This window comes from Pseudophryne corroboree, chromosome 6 (assembly GCF_028390025.1).
Source record: "Pseudophryne corroboree isolate aPseCor3 chromosome 6, aPseCor3.hap2, whole genome shotgun sequence".
Classification (NCBI taxonomy): Eukaryota; Metazoa; Chordata; class Amphibia; order Anura; family Myobatrachidae; genus Pseudophryne; species Pseudophryne corroboree.
In genome coordinates, this window is record NC_086449.1 from 493,729,221 (window position 1) to 493,747,268 (window position 18,048).

Below are 18,048 nucleotides of genomic sequence, written 5' to 3' on the forward strand. Positions count from 1 at the left end.
GACTATTGCCAGCAGTCTCCCTAAAAATAAAAAACCTAACAAAAGTCTTTTTCAGAGAAACTCGGTAGAGCTCCCCTGTAGTGCATCCAGTCTGCCTGGGCACAATTCTAAAACTGGAGTCTGGAGGAGGGGCATAGAGGGAGGAGCCAGTTCACACCCATTCAAGTCTTAAAGTGCCCATGTCTCCTGCGGCTCCCGTCTATACCCCATGGTTCTAATGGTGACCTCAGCATCCTCTAGGACGTATGAGAAATTTTTTTTTTTCAAACATCGGAACATCAATAGGGAGCATCGCGACCATCGTGACTTTAATTTTTACACCCCGGACAGCTGCTAGGTGCACATGGGGCGGCTGGGGCCTACCCGGCGGCGGTGGCCTGGGGGAATTGGTTTACACTCAGCAGTGGCTCCCATTGTCTGCAGCCGCTGGAAGTGGGGGATTCAGCAGTGATCGGCAGCACGGCAATCAGTGGGGGAGAGTTCAGGGAGGCAGAGGGACCTTCCGGTCCCTCTGACAGCAGCAGCGGAGAGAAGTTTCCCTTCCCTGCTGCTGCTAACACTGTTTCTCTGACTGGCCGCATCCTGTGCGACCGGGTCAGATAAAGCACTTGCAGACATGGTCGCATCTGATGTGACCATGCCAGGTAAGTGGTTAAACATGCACCTGTGACAAAATAGGAAGTTATCTTGTACAAGCCAACAGAATGTTTAAATGTATACCTAATGGGCCCTACACACTTAGCGATTACACTGAAAGATATGAACGATCTCGTTCATTAATGAACGAGATATCATTCATATCTCTCAGTTTGTATACACCAACGATGAACGATGCGCGGCCCCGCGCTTGTTCATCGTTGATACATGCATGCCAATATGGAGGAGCATATGGGGCCGGGTGACAGGGGAGTGAAGAAACTTTGCTCCCCCGTCAACCCCCCACCGCCGCCGGGTTGTCCATCGTGTACCTCGGTGGCAAATCCGCCAGTATGTAGGGCCCTTAAATGGTTTTTTTTTTTTTTTTTATCCATAATCATTTCACATTAACAGCCGAGTCACACCTGGGATTTTGTACATGGGTCCAACCCAGATGCGAGCCGGCTCAGACCCTTTTCAGACAGACAGCAGGACCTGGCTTATTTCTGGGTCGGCTCTAAAAAGGTCTTGCATCACATCAACCCGGGTCACCTGTTTACATTGAGCCTTACCCAGGTCCATCCCCCTGGGAAAAACACTGCTCGCCAGCAGGGTTGGATTCCTGGGTCACTACACTTGGGTTGAACCGTTTCCAGTGACATAACTCCCGGGTTGATGCGGGTTCATGTGCAATAATCAGGGGCGGATGTAGGGGTGAGGGAGCCCCTAGACACAACAGTAATGGCCGCCCCCACATACCTAATTATATTAGTTTTATTGATTGGTTATAAGACCTCATTTGATGATAGCTAATTTTATAGCATACTAAAAAAAAGCCACTATAACATTTTTTTATTTTTAATTATATATACATTTTTATTAAGAAGGACAGCATACAGGCGCAGTATGTGCATGTACTACCCATTTACACTCCATTCAAGATGACATATAGTACAGTACAGTGGATATATTTTGCAGTTACTGGTACTTTTTGGGTTGACAGTACCAACACAAGCATCCAAGTGCCGCCCCAAACAGGCGTTGTCTCTAGGCACGTGCCTAATGGGAAATTCACCACTGGCAATAACCCAGGTATGACTGAAGTTTTCATTTCTTCTGACAATCAGAAATAGAACAAAAATGGAACAAAAAAAAAACAAACAAACCGCAGAGCATCACAATGCAGGTTCCACCACCCCAACATATAAATATTGTATGTGCTCATTTTCTACAATCATTTTTATTTTTATAGCCATTTAGTTGCACTTAACACGTGTTACAAACGCATCTTCAAAAAAAAACACCATCATTTTAACACCAATATATAGTGAAACGCAGATTACACCTACAGCATAATCTCCCTCTTTACCATACACAGTGGTAACTATAAGCTTTAAATTGGCTTAACCTTTTAACCCTTTACTACCCAACTGTAGCCCTCCTTTATAAAGGTGTACTTCAGTATGCCGCATGACGTCATATATGTGACAATCTGAGGATTTGCTACTGTATCACCGCAAACAATGTAGCGTAGTGTCGGCCCGCGATCTCCGCACTGCCTGGGCTCCAGACTGCAGTCAGTGAAATCAGATCGGTCTCCCCGAAAGGACACGACCTGCTGCCGCCTGTGTAGGGCACATTACACAGCAGCACATCTCCCAGCATGACTGGCTGAATGGTGGAGCAGCACCGGCGGCAGCTGAGGGAGGGCGTGGGCTGCTGGATGTCTGTCTGCATGGCTATTTCTGGAAGCTGCTGATGCCCTGGAAGCTCCCTCGGAGGAGAAAGATTCATGAATACAGAGAGCTGGGTTTGGTCTGGCTGGTAAGTGATGGCCTCTGCAGAGTCTAATCACAAATCTCATTCCGTATGGGCATCGCTCAAACCCTGCAGCGTCCATTGTGCTATTAATATGTAATGTGAGAGAGATGCCAGCTTCCCACAGCAGCGCAGGAGGGGAGCGCGGTGCAGCCCATCTATTACCTAAAAGCGCTTTCAAAATAAAGATTATGATGTCACGCACTACGAGGTACTTACAGGTGACGTACGTTTTGCACATGCATTAGGGTATTGTGTCAGTGCCTGTTGGAGAAGTGGTTCTTGGAGGGACAGAGAAGTTTTAAACTTTCATCCCATGTGACTAAAATTGAAACCTTAAGAGATTTTTTATTTATGATAAATGATACTATTATTAGACATATAAGTTGAATATCTTGTATACACAATGCAAATATATAGTGCACACTGTAAATAAATTGAATTCTGATGTAAACACCCCCCCCCCCCCCCCCAAATAATTGGACATTTTACATGACCTGTTTTTACATTTCTCACAGATTGCATTCAGGCTGCTTTGCATATTGAAGTACTTAGCTAAAGAAAAACAGGTCTGGCAAGTGACTTTCAACTTTCAAGTGACTGGCAGCATAGTACCCGTGAGCCAATAGATCTCACCGTTTATTGAGGCATTGGAGAGTTTCAGATCAGTTGATTAGAGACCTGGGGGGGTATAATTCCTAAAGTGTAGGTTTACAGAAGTGGAGAAGTTGCCCATAGGAACCAGATTCTATCTATTATCTTCAAAAGGGACAAGTTAAATAAGTAGAATTTAGTTACTATGAGCAACATCTCCACTTCTGTAAACCCACACTTTAGTAAATATACTCCCAGGACACCAGCCCTCCATCACTTTTTTCCTTTTGCTTATTAGGGCAAGGGATTGTTAACTTAATAGTTATAGTATTGTTTATATTATGTATATAGCACCAGTCATAGTAAACAGCACTATGCTTAGACTATGCAGTCATTCACCTCAGTCCCTGCCCAGTTGTCAATTACAACATAGGTTCTCAAGCTCGGTCCTCAGGGCAGTACATGTTTTCCAGGGGTGTAGTACGGGTGACCGGCGGTCTCCTGACTGCCGGTCACCTTACCGACGCCGGGATCCCGGCAGCATACCGACGCCGGGATCCCGGCGGGGAGGGGCAAGTGCAGCAAGCCCCTTGCGGGCTCGCTGCGCTCGCCACTCTGCGGGCTCGGTGGCGACCTGCGGTCGCCAAGGGTTCTATTCCCACTCTATGGGTGTCGTGGACACCCACGATTGGAAATAGTCCCTGTTGGTCGGCATGCCGACCATCGGGATAGTGAGCCGTCGGGCTCACGGAGGAGGTCATGTGACTGTCGGTCAGCCGACCGGTGGTCACATGACTACCACCCGTTTTCCAGGACGCCTCACAGAATCACAAGTAAAATAATTAGCTTCACCTGTGGATCTTTTAAAATGTGACAGTGAGTAATGACTGCACCTGCCGTGTGACCTAGAAAATGTGTACCGTTTGGGGTCCTGGGCGCCGGATATGAGAAAATATGGCTTGTAGCACAGGGTCTCAAACTCAGTCCTCAGGACCCCGAACAGTTCACGTTTTCCAGGTCTCCTAACAGAATTGCAAGTAAAATAATTGTCTCCACCTGTGGATCTTTTAATATGTATCAGTGGGTAATGAATACACCTGTGCACCTGCTGGGTGATCTTTAAAATGTGAACTGTGTGCAGGGCCGTTTCTAGCCAATTTGGCTCCCAGTGCGAGATTTAAAAATGCGCCCCCCATCCCCATTCACATAAGAAAAAATGCGCCCCCCCATAGATATAAAGAGGAAACCATGCGCGCGCTCCCAGCAAGGGGGCGTGGACTTGTTAAAATGGGCGTGGCTTTAAGATGGGCGTGGCCTCATCTGATCTCATCGTGGCCACCACAGGATAAAAAAAAAAAAGGCCTAATTTTACACTTTACAGCAGGCACGCGACCCCATTTTACACAGCACGGCAGGCAAGTGTCCCCATTTTACTCAGCACGGCAGGCAAGTGTCCCCATTTTACACAGCACGGTAGGCACGTGCCCCCATTTTACACAGTACGGCAGGCACGTGTCCCCATTTACACATTGCGGCAGGCACGTGTCCCCATTTTACACATTGCGGCAGGCACGTGCCCCCATTTTACACATTGCGGCAGGCACGTGCCCCCATTTTACCCATTACAGCAGGCAAGTGTCCCCATTTTACACATTGCAGCAGGAAAGTGTCCCCATTTTACACATTGCGGAAGGAAAGTGTCCCCATTTTACACATTGCGGCAGGAAAGTGCCCCCATTTTACACATTGCGGCAGGCACGTGCCCCCAATTTACACAGTACGGCAGGCACGTGTCCCCATTTACACATTGCGGCAGGCACGTGCCCCCATTTTACACATTGCGGCAGGCACGTGCCCCCATTTTACACATTGCGGCAGGCACGTGCCCCCATTTTACACATTACAGCAGGCAAGTGTCCCCATTTTACACATTGCGGCAGGAAAGTGTCCCCCATTTTACACATTGCGGAAGGAAAGTGTCCCCATTTTACACATTGCGGCAGGAAAGTGCCCCCATTTTACACAGTACGGCAGGCAAGTGTCCCCATTTTACACATTGCGGCAGGAAAGTGCCCCCATTTTACACATTGCGGCAGGCACGTGTCCCCATTTTACACATTGCGGCAGGCACGTATCCCCATTTTACACATTGCGGCAGGCACGTGCCCCCATTTTACACATTACAGCAGGCAAGTGTCCCCATTTTACACTTTGCGGCAGGAAAGTGTCCCCATTTTACACATTGCGGCAGGAAAGTGCCCCCATTTTACACAGTACGGCAGGCAAGAGTCCCCAATTTACACATTCCAGCAGACTGCGTCCCCATTTTACACATTCCGGCAGGCAAGAGTCCCCATTTTACATATTACGGCAGGCAAGTGTCCCCATTTTACACATTCCAAAGACAGGTGTCCCCATTTTACACAGTACGGCAGGTGGTGGGGGGGGGGGGAGGGAGGGAGAGAGAGGGAGAGGGGCTGACTTACATTTGAAGCGGTTCTTCCCGCTCTTCAGCCGCCTCTCCCTCGTCTGCGCGTCGCCGGCCGGCTTGGCTCCCCCTTCTCCCTCCTCCCGAGCGCCCAGCTTGGGAGCGCGGGGTTTCGCAGAATGATGCGATTGCATCGTGACGTCACGACGCAAACGCGTCATTCCGCGAAACCCTGCCCCCCGAGCTGGGCACTCGGGAGGAGAGGGGAGGGGGGATTTAGTGCTCAAGAAGTGCCGCGGCGGGCGCACGGCTCGCCCGCCGCAAGAAACGGCACTGACTGTGTGGAATCCTTAGGACTGAGTTTGAGAACCACTGGCTTATACCCCTTTCAGACGTAAGACCAGGGAAATACACGGGTATGACATCAGGTTTGTTAACCCGAGAATTTCCCAGGTCTCTGTCTGAGTCCCCCATTCACACTACACCAAAACCCCAGGAAATTCCCTGGTCAGATGCATTCACACTGAACCCGAGTCTACCTTGGAATTGGGATACGGTCACTAGGTCGACATGCGTTTTTCACATTTTTTTTTCCATTTTTTTGAACTTTTTCATACTTTACGATCCACGTGGACCACGATTGGGAACAGTAACCTGTGCCGAGCGCAGCGGTAGCGGAGCTTGGTGCACTAATTGGGGTTCCCGGTCACTTTATGAAGAAAACGACACCAAAAAAAGTAAAAAAACTCATGTGGACCTTTTTCCATGTCGACCTTGTTCATGTTGACCTATTTCAGGTGTCTACCTAGTCACTGTCGACCAATAGTGGTCCACCTAATGACCCATACCCCTGGAATTTGATGTGAATTTAAAGGGGACGGTTTCATGTATATTATTCAGCCTTTGATATTTGTTAATGGCAAATATATGGTTTTATTTCCTATTTAAATACATTTTGATTTAAAGCTGTACTAGGTAATTATTTTTTTCATTTATTTCTTACTAAGGCGCTCCCACTCTCATTCCCCCTCCCACACCCAGCTATCAGCCAGTATTACCATTCCTCTGTGTCAGATCTGCCCTTCTTCTGTGTTGGCTTCCTGTAAGTATACAGCATTTGCATAGTCTACTGTGTAGTAGTTTAAAAGCTTAGCCGGTTATGTTATAGCCATTAGCTGAACAGCCTATCAGACACTTTTATTCTAACCCAGGAAAACCCGTGGTAGAGAACTGAGTCGTTGACTCAGGAATCCACCCGGTTTGTTTCTGTTCACACAAAGCAAAAACCCGGGTCGATGCATGTCCACAGGCAAAAACCCAGGATTTTGCTCTATGTCTGAATGGTATAGTATAGTATAGTATAGTATAAAAGTGTTCCCCATTCATTGTTAATAGTTACTGCAGTGAGGAGTTACGAGTCTGTCCCACATGTTCTCACTGCACATCTCTGCCTCGAGACAGACATTGTAGAAATATTATGGGGTATATGCAATTGCGGTCGAATTCCCGAAATTGTCGAATTTCGGGAATTTTTCGCCAAAAAAAAAAAAATCGTCAATGCAATTCAGTGCTTTCCGTCAAAAAAACGGACTTTCAAAATTCGACTTTTTGAAATTCGACTTTTGTCAAATTCGACTTTTCTGCAATGATACAAGTGCTGCAATTCGACCAAAGTGTATTCAATTCAAGTTTGGAAATTCGACAACAATGCTTTTAGACAGTAAATTCGTCATTTTCAATCCGCCACACTTTGGAGGGTGAAACCAATAAAAAAAATTTAAAACATGTTTTTTTGGGTGTTTTTTTTTTTTTTGGTAATAGCATATCTATTTATATTAGAAGGGATTAGGTACTTGGTTTGTCTTTTTTGGAGGCACAAGTATTATTTATATATTTTTAAAAATATATATATATATTTTTTTTTATAGCTGGAACGGTAAAATCTAGGAAAAAAATGGCGTGGGGTCCCCCCTCCAAAGCATAACCAGCCTCGGGCTCTTCGAGCTGGTCCTGGTTCTAAAAATGCGGGGGAAAAATTGACAGGGGATCCCCCGTATTTTTAAAACCAGCACCGGGCTCTGCGCCTGGTGCTGGTGCAAAAAATACGGGGGACAAAAAGAGTAGGGGTCCCCCGTATTTTTTACACCAGCATCGGGCTCCACTAGCTGGACAGATAATGCCACAGCCGGGGGTCACTTTTATACAGTGCCCTGCGGCCGTGGCATTAAATATCCAACTAGTCACCCCTGGCCGGGGTACCCTGGGGGAGTGGGGACCCCTTCAATCAATTTTTTTTTCAATAATTTTACATAGGGACAGTGCGCACCTTTGATGTGTGTCGAAGAAAAGGGTGTGGTCTCACACAGAAGGGGCGTGGCCATGTAATAGTACCCCCATTTCTCATACGTCCTATGAGGACCATGGGGTATAGACGGGATCCGCAGGAGACATGGGCACACTATAAGACTTTGAATGGGTGTGAACTGGCTCCTCCCTCTATGCCCCTCCTCCAGACTCCAGTTAGACTCTGTGCCCAGAGAGACTGGACACATACTAGGGGAGCTCTCCTGAGTTTCTCTGAAAAGACTTTATGTTAGGTTTATTATGTTCAGGGAGACCTGCTGGCTACAGGCTCCCTGCTTCGTGGGAGTGATGGGAGAGAAGTCAGACCTACTTCTTCTGAGTTCAAGGGCTCTGCTTCTTAGGCTACTGGACACCATTAGCTCCAGAGGGTCTGATCACTTGGTTCGCCTAGCTGCTCGTTCCCGGAGCCGCGCCGTCACCCCCCTCACAGAGCCAGAAGAAAGAAGCCGGGTGAGTATTAGAAGAACAGAAGACTTCAGTGACGGCAGAAGACTTCAGAGTCCCTGAGGTACCGCGCAGCGGTCGCGCTGCGCGCCATTGCTCCCACACACAAGCGGCACTACACGGGTGCAGGGCGCAGGGGGGGGCGCCCTGGGCAGCAATTTTACCTCATATAATATCCTGGCAAAGTAGTATACAGTGCATAGGCACTGTATACAGACCCCCGCCAGTAAAAATTTGTTAAAAATAGCGGGGCTGAAGCGCGCTGAGCAGGGGGCGTGGCTTAGCCCTCACAACTCTATACAGCGACATTTTCTCCTCACAGACGCTGGCCCACCAAAACACTGTAAAAAATTTAACAGTGTAAAACGGAGGGGGGCACAGTTGCTGGGGGCACTATGGGCTCATATATAAAAGCACTATATATGGATAAATGAGTTGTGAAAAGTTTCTGTGTTTTCCCTGTCAGAAATCTACCCATTATAGCAATTTAGGACACATGTGTCGACATGTGAGTGCTCTGCCACAAACAGCTATGGGATCCCTCTGTCGGCGTTGCCGACTCCTGAGGGTACTTGATTCAGTAGATGAAGTTGTAAGCTTTTCTAAAGTAAGCACTATATGGGAAGACACAGTCATATGTGGGTGACCCTGTCGGCACCAACTGTATTACTGGGTGTAAATTAACATGATACCTGTGTGTGTGTGTGTGTGTATATGTGTGTGTGTGTATGTGTATATATATATATATATATATGTATATGTAAGGTACGGATACATTGAGCTGTAGCTTTAGCACAGACGTGGTACTATTTGTGGGGGTTAACATTATGTATATATATTTCTGCTGCGGGGTACACTGGGCTCCACAAGTCTGGACAATGGATGTAGAGTAGGATCTTGATCCGAGGCACCAACAGACTCAAAGCTTTGACTGTTCGCAGAATGCACAGCGCCGCCTCCTATATCACCCCGCCTCCCAGCACAGGAGCTCAGTTTGTCAGTTGGTGCTGCAGTAAGCAGGCACTTAACAGAGGGGCTGTTCCAAGCAGCCCTGAGAAAAGCTTTTTATGAGGTAAAAAGTGAAGACTTCAAGGGCAGCAGCGGTGGTAAATGTTTTGTGACATTCACTTCTGCAGCTCCAGCTCTCCCCAGCGGCGCTGTACACTCTCGAGCCCTGGTTGCCGGGTACCTACAGCGGAGGCTTCGGTTTTCTTCATGTTAGACACACACGGCTAGGGCTCTCCAGGATCGCGTGGCCGCGCTTCGGGAGGTGGTAAGTGGGTCCCGCTCGCGATTCGGCGCGGTCAGTGGGAGGCGGGCCGCGCACGCTGGCGGTGGACACTATGGCAGTACAGGCGATCCCACTAGATCACCGGGGCATGGGCGCAGGTTGGGTTTTCTCTCTAAACCACTTCTTATAGCGCCCACAGTACCCGGTGGTTTTGCCAGCAATGGGGATAAGGCTTGGACCTGAAGCCCCTCCCCCAGCCCCAGGGCACCATTTCCCGCAAATGTTCCCGCCCTGGAGCTGCATATCTGTCTTTTCCTCACTCCCAGTCAGTGTCTGCAGCGCCATTATCCCTCAGCTCACTGTTCCTGGGACTGCTTGGGCAAATCCTCCTATGTAAAGCCGCCTGGTTGTCAGCGCTGTGCCTTTACATGACACTTAAGTATTCTACCTGCCTTTTTATACAGTGATAGTTAAGAAAGAGTGCATTTAGTCAGGGTTTTATATAGTGATGAGCGGGTTCGGTTCCTCGGAAACCGAACCCCCCCGAACTTCACCCATTTTACACGGGTCCGAGGCATACTCGGATTCTCCCGTATGGCTCGGTTAACCCGAGCACGCCCGAACGTCATCATCCCGCTGTCGGATTCTCGCGAGATTCGGATTCTATATAAGGAGCCGCGCGTCGCCGCCATTTTCACTCGTGCATTGGAAATGTTAGGGAGAGGACGTGGCTGGCGTCCTCTCCGTTTATTAATGTTGCTGCAAATATTTGTGCTTATTGCTTAATTGTGCGGACAGGGGAGCAGCTGTATTATATAGGAGGAGTACAGTGCAGAGTTTTGCTGATCAGTGACCACCAGTTTTATCCGTTCTCTGCCTGAAAAACGCTCCATATCTGTGCTCCGTGTTCTGCATATATCTGTGCTCACACTGCTTTATTGTGGGGACTGGGGACCAGCAGTATTATATAGGAGGAGTACAGTGCAGAGTTTTGCTGACCAGTGACCACCAGTATTATACGTTCTCTGCCTGAAAAACGCTCCATATCTGTGCTCGGTGTGCTGCATATATCTGTGCTCACACTGCTTTATTGTGGGGACTGGGGACCAGCAGTATTATATAGGAGGAGTACAGTGCAGAGTTTTGCTGACAGTGACCACCAGTATATATAGCAGTACGGTACGGAAGGCCACTGCTCTACCTACCTCTGTGTCGTCAAGTATACTATCCATCTAGATTCTATACCTGTGGTGCATTTTAGTTTTGCAGTTTGCTGACAGTGACCACCAGTATATATAGCAGTTCGGTACGGAAGGCCACTGCTCTACCTACCTCTGTGTCGTCAAGTATACTATCCATCTAGATTCTATACCTGTGGTGCATTTTAGTTTTGCAGTTTGCTGACAGTGACCACCAGTATATATAGCAGTACGGTACGGAAGGCCACTGCTCTACCTACCTCTGTGTCGACAAGTATACTATCCATCTAGATTCTATACCTGTGGTGCATTTTAGTTTTGCAGTTTGCTGACAGTGACCACCAGTATATATAGCAGTACGGTACGGAAGGCCACTGCTCTACCTACCTCTGTGTCGTCAAGTATACTATCCATCTAGATTCTATACCTGTGGTGCATTTTAGTTTTGCAGTTTGCTGACAGTGACCACCAGTATATATAGCAGTACGGTACGGTAGGCCACTGCTCTACCTACCTCTGTGTCGTCAAGTATACTATCCATCCATACCTGTGGTGCATTTCAGTTGTGCGCAGTATATATAGTAGTAGGCCATTGCTATTGATACTGGCATATAATTCCACACATTAAAAAGTGGAGAACAAAAATGTGGAGGTTAAAATAGGGAAAAATCAAGATCCACTTCCACCTCGTGCTGAAGCTGCTGCCACTAGTCATGGCCGAGACGATGAAATGCCATCAACATCGTCTGCCAAGGCCGATGCCCAATGTCCTAGTAGAGAGCACGTAAAATCCAAAAAACAAAAGTTCAGTAAAATGACCCAACAATCAAAATTGAAAGCGTCTGATGAGAAGCGTAAACTTGCCAATATGCCATTTACGACATGGAGTGGCAAGGAACGGCTGAGGCCCTGGCCTATGTTCATGGCTAGTGGTTCAGATTCACATGAGGATGGAAGCACTCATCCTCTCGCTAGAAAAATTAAAAGACTTAAGCTGGCAAAAGCACAGTAAAGAACTGTGCGTTCTTCTAAATCACAAATCCCCAAGGAGAGTCCAATTGTGTCGGTTGCGATGCCTGACCTTCCCAACACTGGACGGGAAGAGCTTGCGCCTTCCACCATTTGCACGCCCCCTGCAAGTGCTGGAAGGAGCACCCGCAGTCCAGTTCCTGATAGTCAAATTGAAGATGTCACTGTTGAAGTACACCAGGATGAGGATATGGGTGTTGCTGGCGCTGGGGAGGAAATTGACAAGGAGGATTCTGATGGTGAGGTGGTTTGTTTAAGTCAGGCACCCGGGGAGACACCTGTTGTCCGTGGGACGAATATGGCCATTGACATGCCTGGTCAAAATACAAAAAAAAAATCACCTCTTCGGTGTGGAATTATTTCAACACAAATGCGGACAACAGGTGTCAAGCCGTGTGTTGCCTTTGTCAAGCTGTAATAAGTATGGGTAAGGACGTTAACCACCTAGGAACATCCTCCCTTATACGTCACCTGGACCGCATTCATCAGAAGTCAGTGACAAGTTCAAAAACTTTGGATGACAGCAGAAGCAGTCCACTGACCACTAAATCCCTTCCTCTTGTAACCAAGCTCCTGCAAACCACACCACCAACTCCCTCAGTGTCAATTTCCACCTTACACAGGAAAGCCAATAGTCCTGCAGGCCATGTCACTGGCAAGTCTGACGAGTCCTCTCCTGCCTGGGATTCCTCTGATGCATCCTTGAGTGTAACGCCTACTGCTGCTGGCTCTGCTGTTTTTGCTGCTGGGAGTCGATCGTCATCCCAGAGGGGAAGTCGGAAGACCACGTGTACTACTTCCAGTAAGCAATTGACTGTCCAACAGTCCTTTGCGAGGAAGATGAAATATCACAGCAGTCATCCTGCTGCAAAGCGGATAACTCAGGTCTTGTCAGCCTGGGTGGTGAGAAACGTGTGTCCGGTATCCACCGTTAATTCACAGGCAACTAGAGACTTGATTGAGGTACTGTGTCCCCGGTACCAAATACCATCTAGGTTCCATTTCTCTAGGCAGGCGTTACCGAAAATGTACACAGACGTCAGAAAAAGAGTCACCAGTGTCCTAAAAAATGCAGTTGCCCAATGTCCACTTAACCACGGACATGTGGACAAGTGGAGCAGGGCAGACTCAGGACTATATGACTGTGGCAGCCCACTGGGTAGATGTATTGCCTCCCGCAGCAAGAACAGCAGCGGCGGCACCAGTAGCAGCATCTCGCAAATGCCAACTTGTTCCTAGGCAGGCTACGCTTTGTATCACCGCTTTCCATAAGAGGCACACAGCTGACAACCTCTTACGGAAACTGAGGAAGATCATTGCAGAATGGCTTACCCCAATTGGACTCTCCTGGGGATTTGTGACATCGGACAACGCCACCAATATTGTGCGTGCATTACATCTGGGCAAATTCCAGCACGTCCCATGTTTTGCACATACATTGAATTTGGTGGTGCAGAATTATTTAAAAAACGACAGAGGCGTGCAAGAGATGCTGTCGGTGGCCCGAAGAATTGCGGGCCACTTTCGGCATTCAGCCGCTGCGTGCCGAAGACTGGAGCACCAGCAAACAGTCCTGAACCTGCCCTGCCATCATCTGAAGCAAGAGGTGGTAACAAGGTGGAATTCAACCCTCTATATGCTTCAGAGGATGGAGGAGCAGCAAAAGGCCATTCAAGCCTATACATCTGCCCACGATATAGGCAAAGGAGGGGGAATGCACCTGATCAAGCGCAGTGGAGAATGATTTCAACGTTGTGCAAGGTACTGCAACCCTTTGACCTTGCCACACGTGAAGTCAGTTCAGACACTGCCAGCCTGAGTCAGGTCATTCCCCTCATCAGGCTTTTGCAGAAGAAGCTGGAGACATTGAAGGAGGAGCTAAAACAGAGCGATTCCGCTAGGCATGTGGGACTTGTGGATGGAGCCCTTAATTCGCTTAACCAGGATTCATGGGTGGTCAATCTGAGGAAATCAGAGCACTACATTTTGGCCACCGTGCTCGATCCTAGATTTAAAACCTACGTTGTATCTCTCTTTCCAGCAGACACAAGTCTGCAGAGGTTCAAAGACCTGCTGGTGAGAAAATTGTCAAGTCAAGCGGAACGTGACCCGTCAACAGCTCCTCCTTCACATTCTCCCGCAACTGGGGGTGCGAGGAAAAGGCTCAGAATTCCGAGCCCACCCGCTGGCGATGATGCAGAGCAGTCTGGAGCGAGTACTGACATCTGGTCCGGACTGAAGGACCTTCCAACGATTACTGACATGTCGTCTACTGTCACTGCATATGATTCTGTCACCATTGAAAGAATGGTGGAGGATTATATGAGTGACCGCATCCAAGTAGGCATGTCAGACAGTCCGTACTTATACTGGCAGGAAAAAGAGGCAATTTGGAGGCCCTTGCACAAACTGGCTTTATTCTACCTAAGTTGCCCTCCCTCCAGTGTGTACTCCGAAAGAGTGTTTAGTGCAGCCGCTCACCTTGTCAGCAATCGGCGTACGAGGTTACTTCCAGAAAATGTGGAGAAGATGATGTTCATCAAAATGAATTATAATCAATTCCTCCGTGGAGACATTCACCAGCAATTGCCTCCAGAAAGTACACAGGGATCTGAGATGGTGGATTCCAGTGGGGACGAATTAATAATCTGTGAGGAGGGGGATATACACAGTGAAAGGGGTGATGAATCGGAGGATGATGATGAGGTGGACATCTTGCCTCTGTAGAGCCAGTTTGTGCAAGGAGAGATTGATTGCTTCTTATTTGGTGGGGGCCTAAACCAACCAGTCATTTTAGTCACAGTCATGTGGCAGACCCTGTCGCTGAAATGATGGGTTCGTTAAAGTGTGCATGTCCTGTTTATACAACATAAGGGTGGGTGGGAGGGCCCAAGGACAATTCCATCTTGCACCTCTTTTTTCTTTGCATCATGTGCTGTTTGGGGACTATTTTTTTAAGTACCATCCTGTCTGACACTGCAGTGCCACTCTTAGATGGGCCAGGTGTTTGTGTCGGCCACTTGTGTCGCTTAGTTTAGTCACACAGCGACCTTGGTGCGCCTCTTTTTTTCTTTGCATCATGTGCTGTTTGGGGACTATTTTTTGAAGTGCCATCCTGCCTGACACTGCAGTGCCACTCCTAGATGGGCCAGGTGTTTGTGTCGGCCACTTGTGTCGCTTAGCTTAGTCATCCAGCGACCTCGGTGCAAATTTTAGGACTAAAAATAATATTGTGAGGTGTGAGGTGTTCAGAATAGACTGAAAATGAGTGTAAATTATGGTAATCGAGGTTAATAATACTATGGGATCAAAATGACTCACAAATTCTATGATTTAAGGTGTTTTTGAGGGTTTTTTTGTAAAAAAACACCCGAATCCAAAACAGACCCGAATCCGACAAAAAATGTTCAGGGAGGTTTTTGCAAAACGCGTCCGAATCCAAAACACGGCCGCGGAACCGAATCCAAAACCAAAACACAAAACCCGAAAAATTTCTGGTGCACATCTCTAGTTTTATAGTACATTTACCCTGTGATATACATCCAGTTCTTACTGTGTACTATTTTATCTACTGTTATATAGCTGTGTAAGCTAGTCCAGTGCAGTATTATTGTCTGTAATAACCTCTGCATTGTACAAACTGTGACCTTCTGTGTGTGCATTTGATAGCTGAGTATTGTCCATCTCATGTCTTTCACTCAACTTGCTATCCCTATATTCTATAACCTGAGGGGGCTTGGTGCGTCAGGTGTTATCTAATATCGGATTTTCACAAAGATATACTGTATTACGTATTTTTCTCTGTGATTTGGTCACAATGGGGGTAATTCCATGTTGATCTCAGCAGGATTTTTGTTAGCAATTGGGCAAAACCATGTGCACTGCAGGGGAGGCAGATATAACATGTGCAGAGAGAGAGAGATTTGGGTGTGGTGAGTTCAATCTGAAATCTAAATTGCAGTGTAAAAATAAAGCAGCCAATATTTACCCTGCACAGAAATAAAATAACCCACCCAAATCTAACTCTCTCTGCACATGTTATATCTGCCTCCCTGCAGTGCACATGGTTCTGCCCAATTGCTATCAAAAATCCTGCTGCGATCAACTTGGAATTACCCCCAATATCTCTCCTTTATCTCTGCTAGTGCTGACTACACTGCGCAGGGGTTTGGGTTTGGGATATTGTGCTGCTGATAATTGTACTGTGTTACCTCATACTGCAAGTTATATCATGTCTGCTTCTGAGGGTAACGGTTCTGGGACGGAACACACTGCTGGTGTTGCTGAAGCCACAGGCACATATGGGGAGAATATAGCAGCTGTGGGCTCTGGTTCTGGGGGCTCCTTGCCCCCCAGTGGGACTGTGGCAACGGAGGCACATACTGACCCACCGTGGGCCGCTTTTTCCACGCTTCTGCATACGCTAGTTCATAAACTAACACCCCCTATGGCGGTACAACCGTATGTGGTCCCTGCAGCTAACCCACCGTGGGCGTACGATTTATCTGCTCAATTAAAGAAGTTGAACCAGTCCTTGACTACTAAAAAGTCTGACCAACGCTCGCCTAACTCCAAGAGGTACTCTAAGCGAGCGCTCGTCTCCTCACAATCCACTGCTGTCACTGACGCCTCGTCTGATGAGGACGGCACTTACTCTGACCCCACAGGTTTTGACTCCGATACGGCTGATGGGGAGGGTAGTTCACATGTGGATGTTCCTGACCTTTTGGAGGCTATTAAGTTAATTCTGCAGATTACGGATGATCCCGAGCCATCCGTGCTTCCTAAGAAACCAGATTTGTTCAAGCGTCAGAAGGTGGTTAAACAGGTTTTACCTCACTCTGATCACCTAGTGGATATACGTCAGGAACCCTGGGAAAACCCGGGTACGAAGTTTGTGCCTCAAAAGAAGATGCTGGCTCGCTATCCCCTCGCGCCAGAGCTGTCTAAGAATTGGGAAACACCTCTTCCAGTGGACTCGCATGTGGCTAGGATGGTGGTTTCCTCAGCTCTACCTGTCACTACCGTGACGTCTCTGAAAGAGCCTACGGATAAATGTGTGGAGGGTTGTCTAAAAGCGATTTACACCCTCATGGGTGCTGCACAAAGGCCTACTATTGCAGCTTCATGGGCTGCTGAGGCTATTGAAGCATGGCCCTTGGAGTTAGAAGCTGAAATCTCCTCTGACCATGCTAGACAATGCTTGTCATATATTGTCACAGCTTCTCGATATATTAAACAGGCGGCTTCTGATGCCGGTATCCTGGCAGCCAAGGTCGCTACTACGTCAGTCCTGGCTCTCCGGATATTGTGGCTGAGATCCTGGTCTGTGGATCTGGACTCTAGAAAAACCCTGGAGGTACTCCCTTTCAAGGGAGATATTCTGTTTGGGGAGGACTTAAATAAGACAGTGGCTGTCTTGGCTACTGCCAAAACTGCCTGTCTACCTAATACCGCTCCTTCTGTGTCGAAGGCTAAAGGTACGTCCTTTCGACCCTTTCGTCCTTCAGGTAAAGCAAAAGGTCAGGCGTACCATAAGCAGGCCCGCACTTCCAAACCTGGTAAGCCGAAGCCCAAAAGAGCCTGGGCTGCCCGTCAGCCAGCTGTCAAGACGATAAGCATGCCGCATGACGGGGCGGGCCTTCCCCTGGGGGATCCCAGGGTGGGAGGCCGGCTTCTAAGGTATACCCAGGAATGGTTCAAGACCACTTCAGATGCCTGGGTCCGGGAAGTCATCACTCGAGGTTACGCCATTGCCTTCAAAAACCGACCCCCTCATCGATTTGCCAGACAGACCGTTCCTTTGGACCGGACAAAGGCAAAAACTCTACACTCGGTGGTACAGACCCTCCTGGATACAGGAGTCGTAGTACAGGTGCCTCTTGCTCAGAGGGGCCGGGGGTACTATTCTCCACTGTTTCTAGTCCCGAAACCGAATGGGTCCTCCCGGCCCATTCTCAACCTCAAGACATTGAACAGGTTTGTGAAGATTTCCAAGTTCTGTATGGAAACCCTTTGCTCTATAGTTCTGGCCTTGGAACCTGGGGACTACATGGTCTCCTTGGACATACAGGATGCTTACCTGCATATTCATATAGCAGTGTCACATCAACAATACCTGAGGTTTGCTATTGGCAACATCCATTACCAGTTTCGGGCGTTACCTCTTTGGTTTAACAACGGCTCCGCGAGTCTTCACCAAAGTTATGGTGGTGATGACGGTGGTACTCCGCCATCAAGGGGTCAGGATACTGCCGTATCTGGACGACTTGTTAATCCTGGCAAATTCCCCAGATCTTCTCCTG

At 48.0% G+C, this 18,048-nt stretch overlaps 1 protein-coding gene across 3 annotated transcripts in view; it reads left to right on the plus strand.

Moving 5' to 3' along the window:
- The first annotated feature begins 2,102 nt into the window (after positions 1–2,102).
- Positions 2,103–18,048, plus strand: part of TMEM117 (transmembrane protein 117) — a 724,897-nt gene continuing 708,951 nt past the window's right edge. Inside the window, exon 1 of one of the 3 annotated variants that reach the window (XM_063927348.1) lies at positions 2,103–2,460. In XM_063927348.1, the coding sequence (XP_063783418.1) occupies positions 2,429–2,460 (32 nt within the window). In that variant the 5' untranslated portion in view covers positions 2,103–2,428. The other 2 variants (XM_063927349.1, XM_063927347.1) reach the window with 2 other exon arrangements.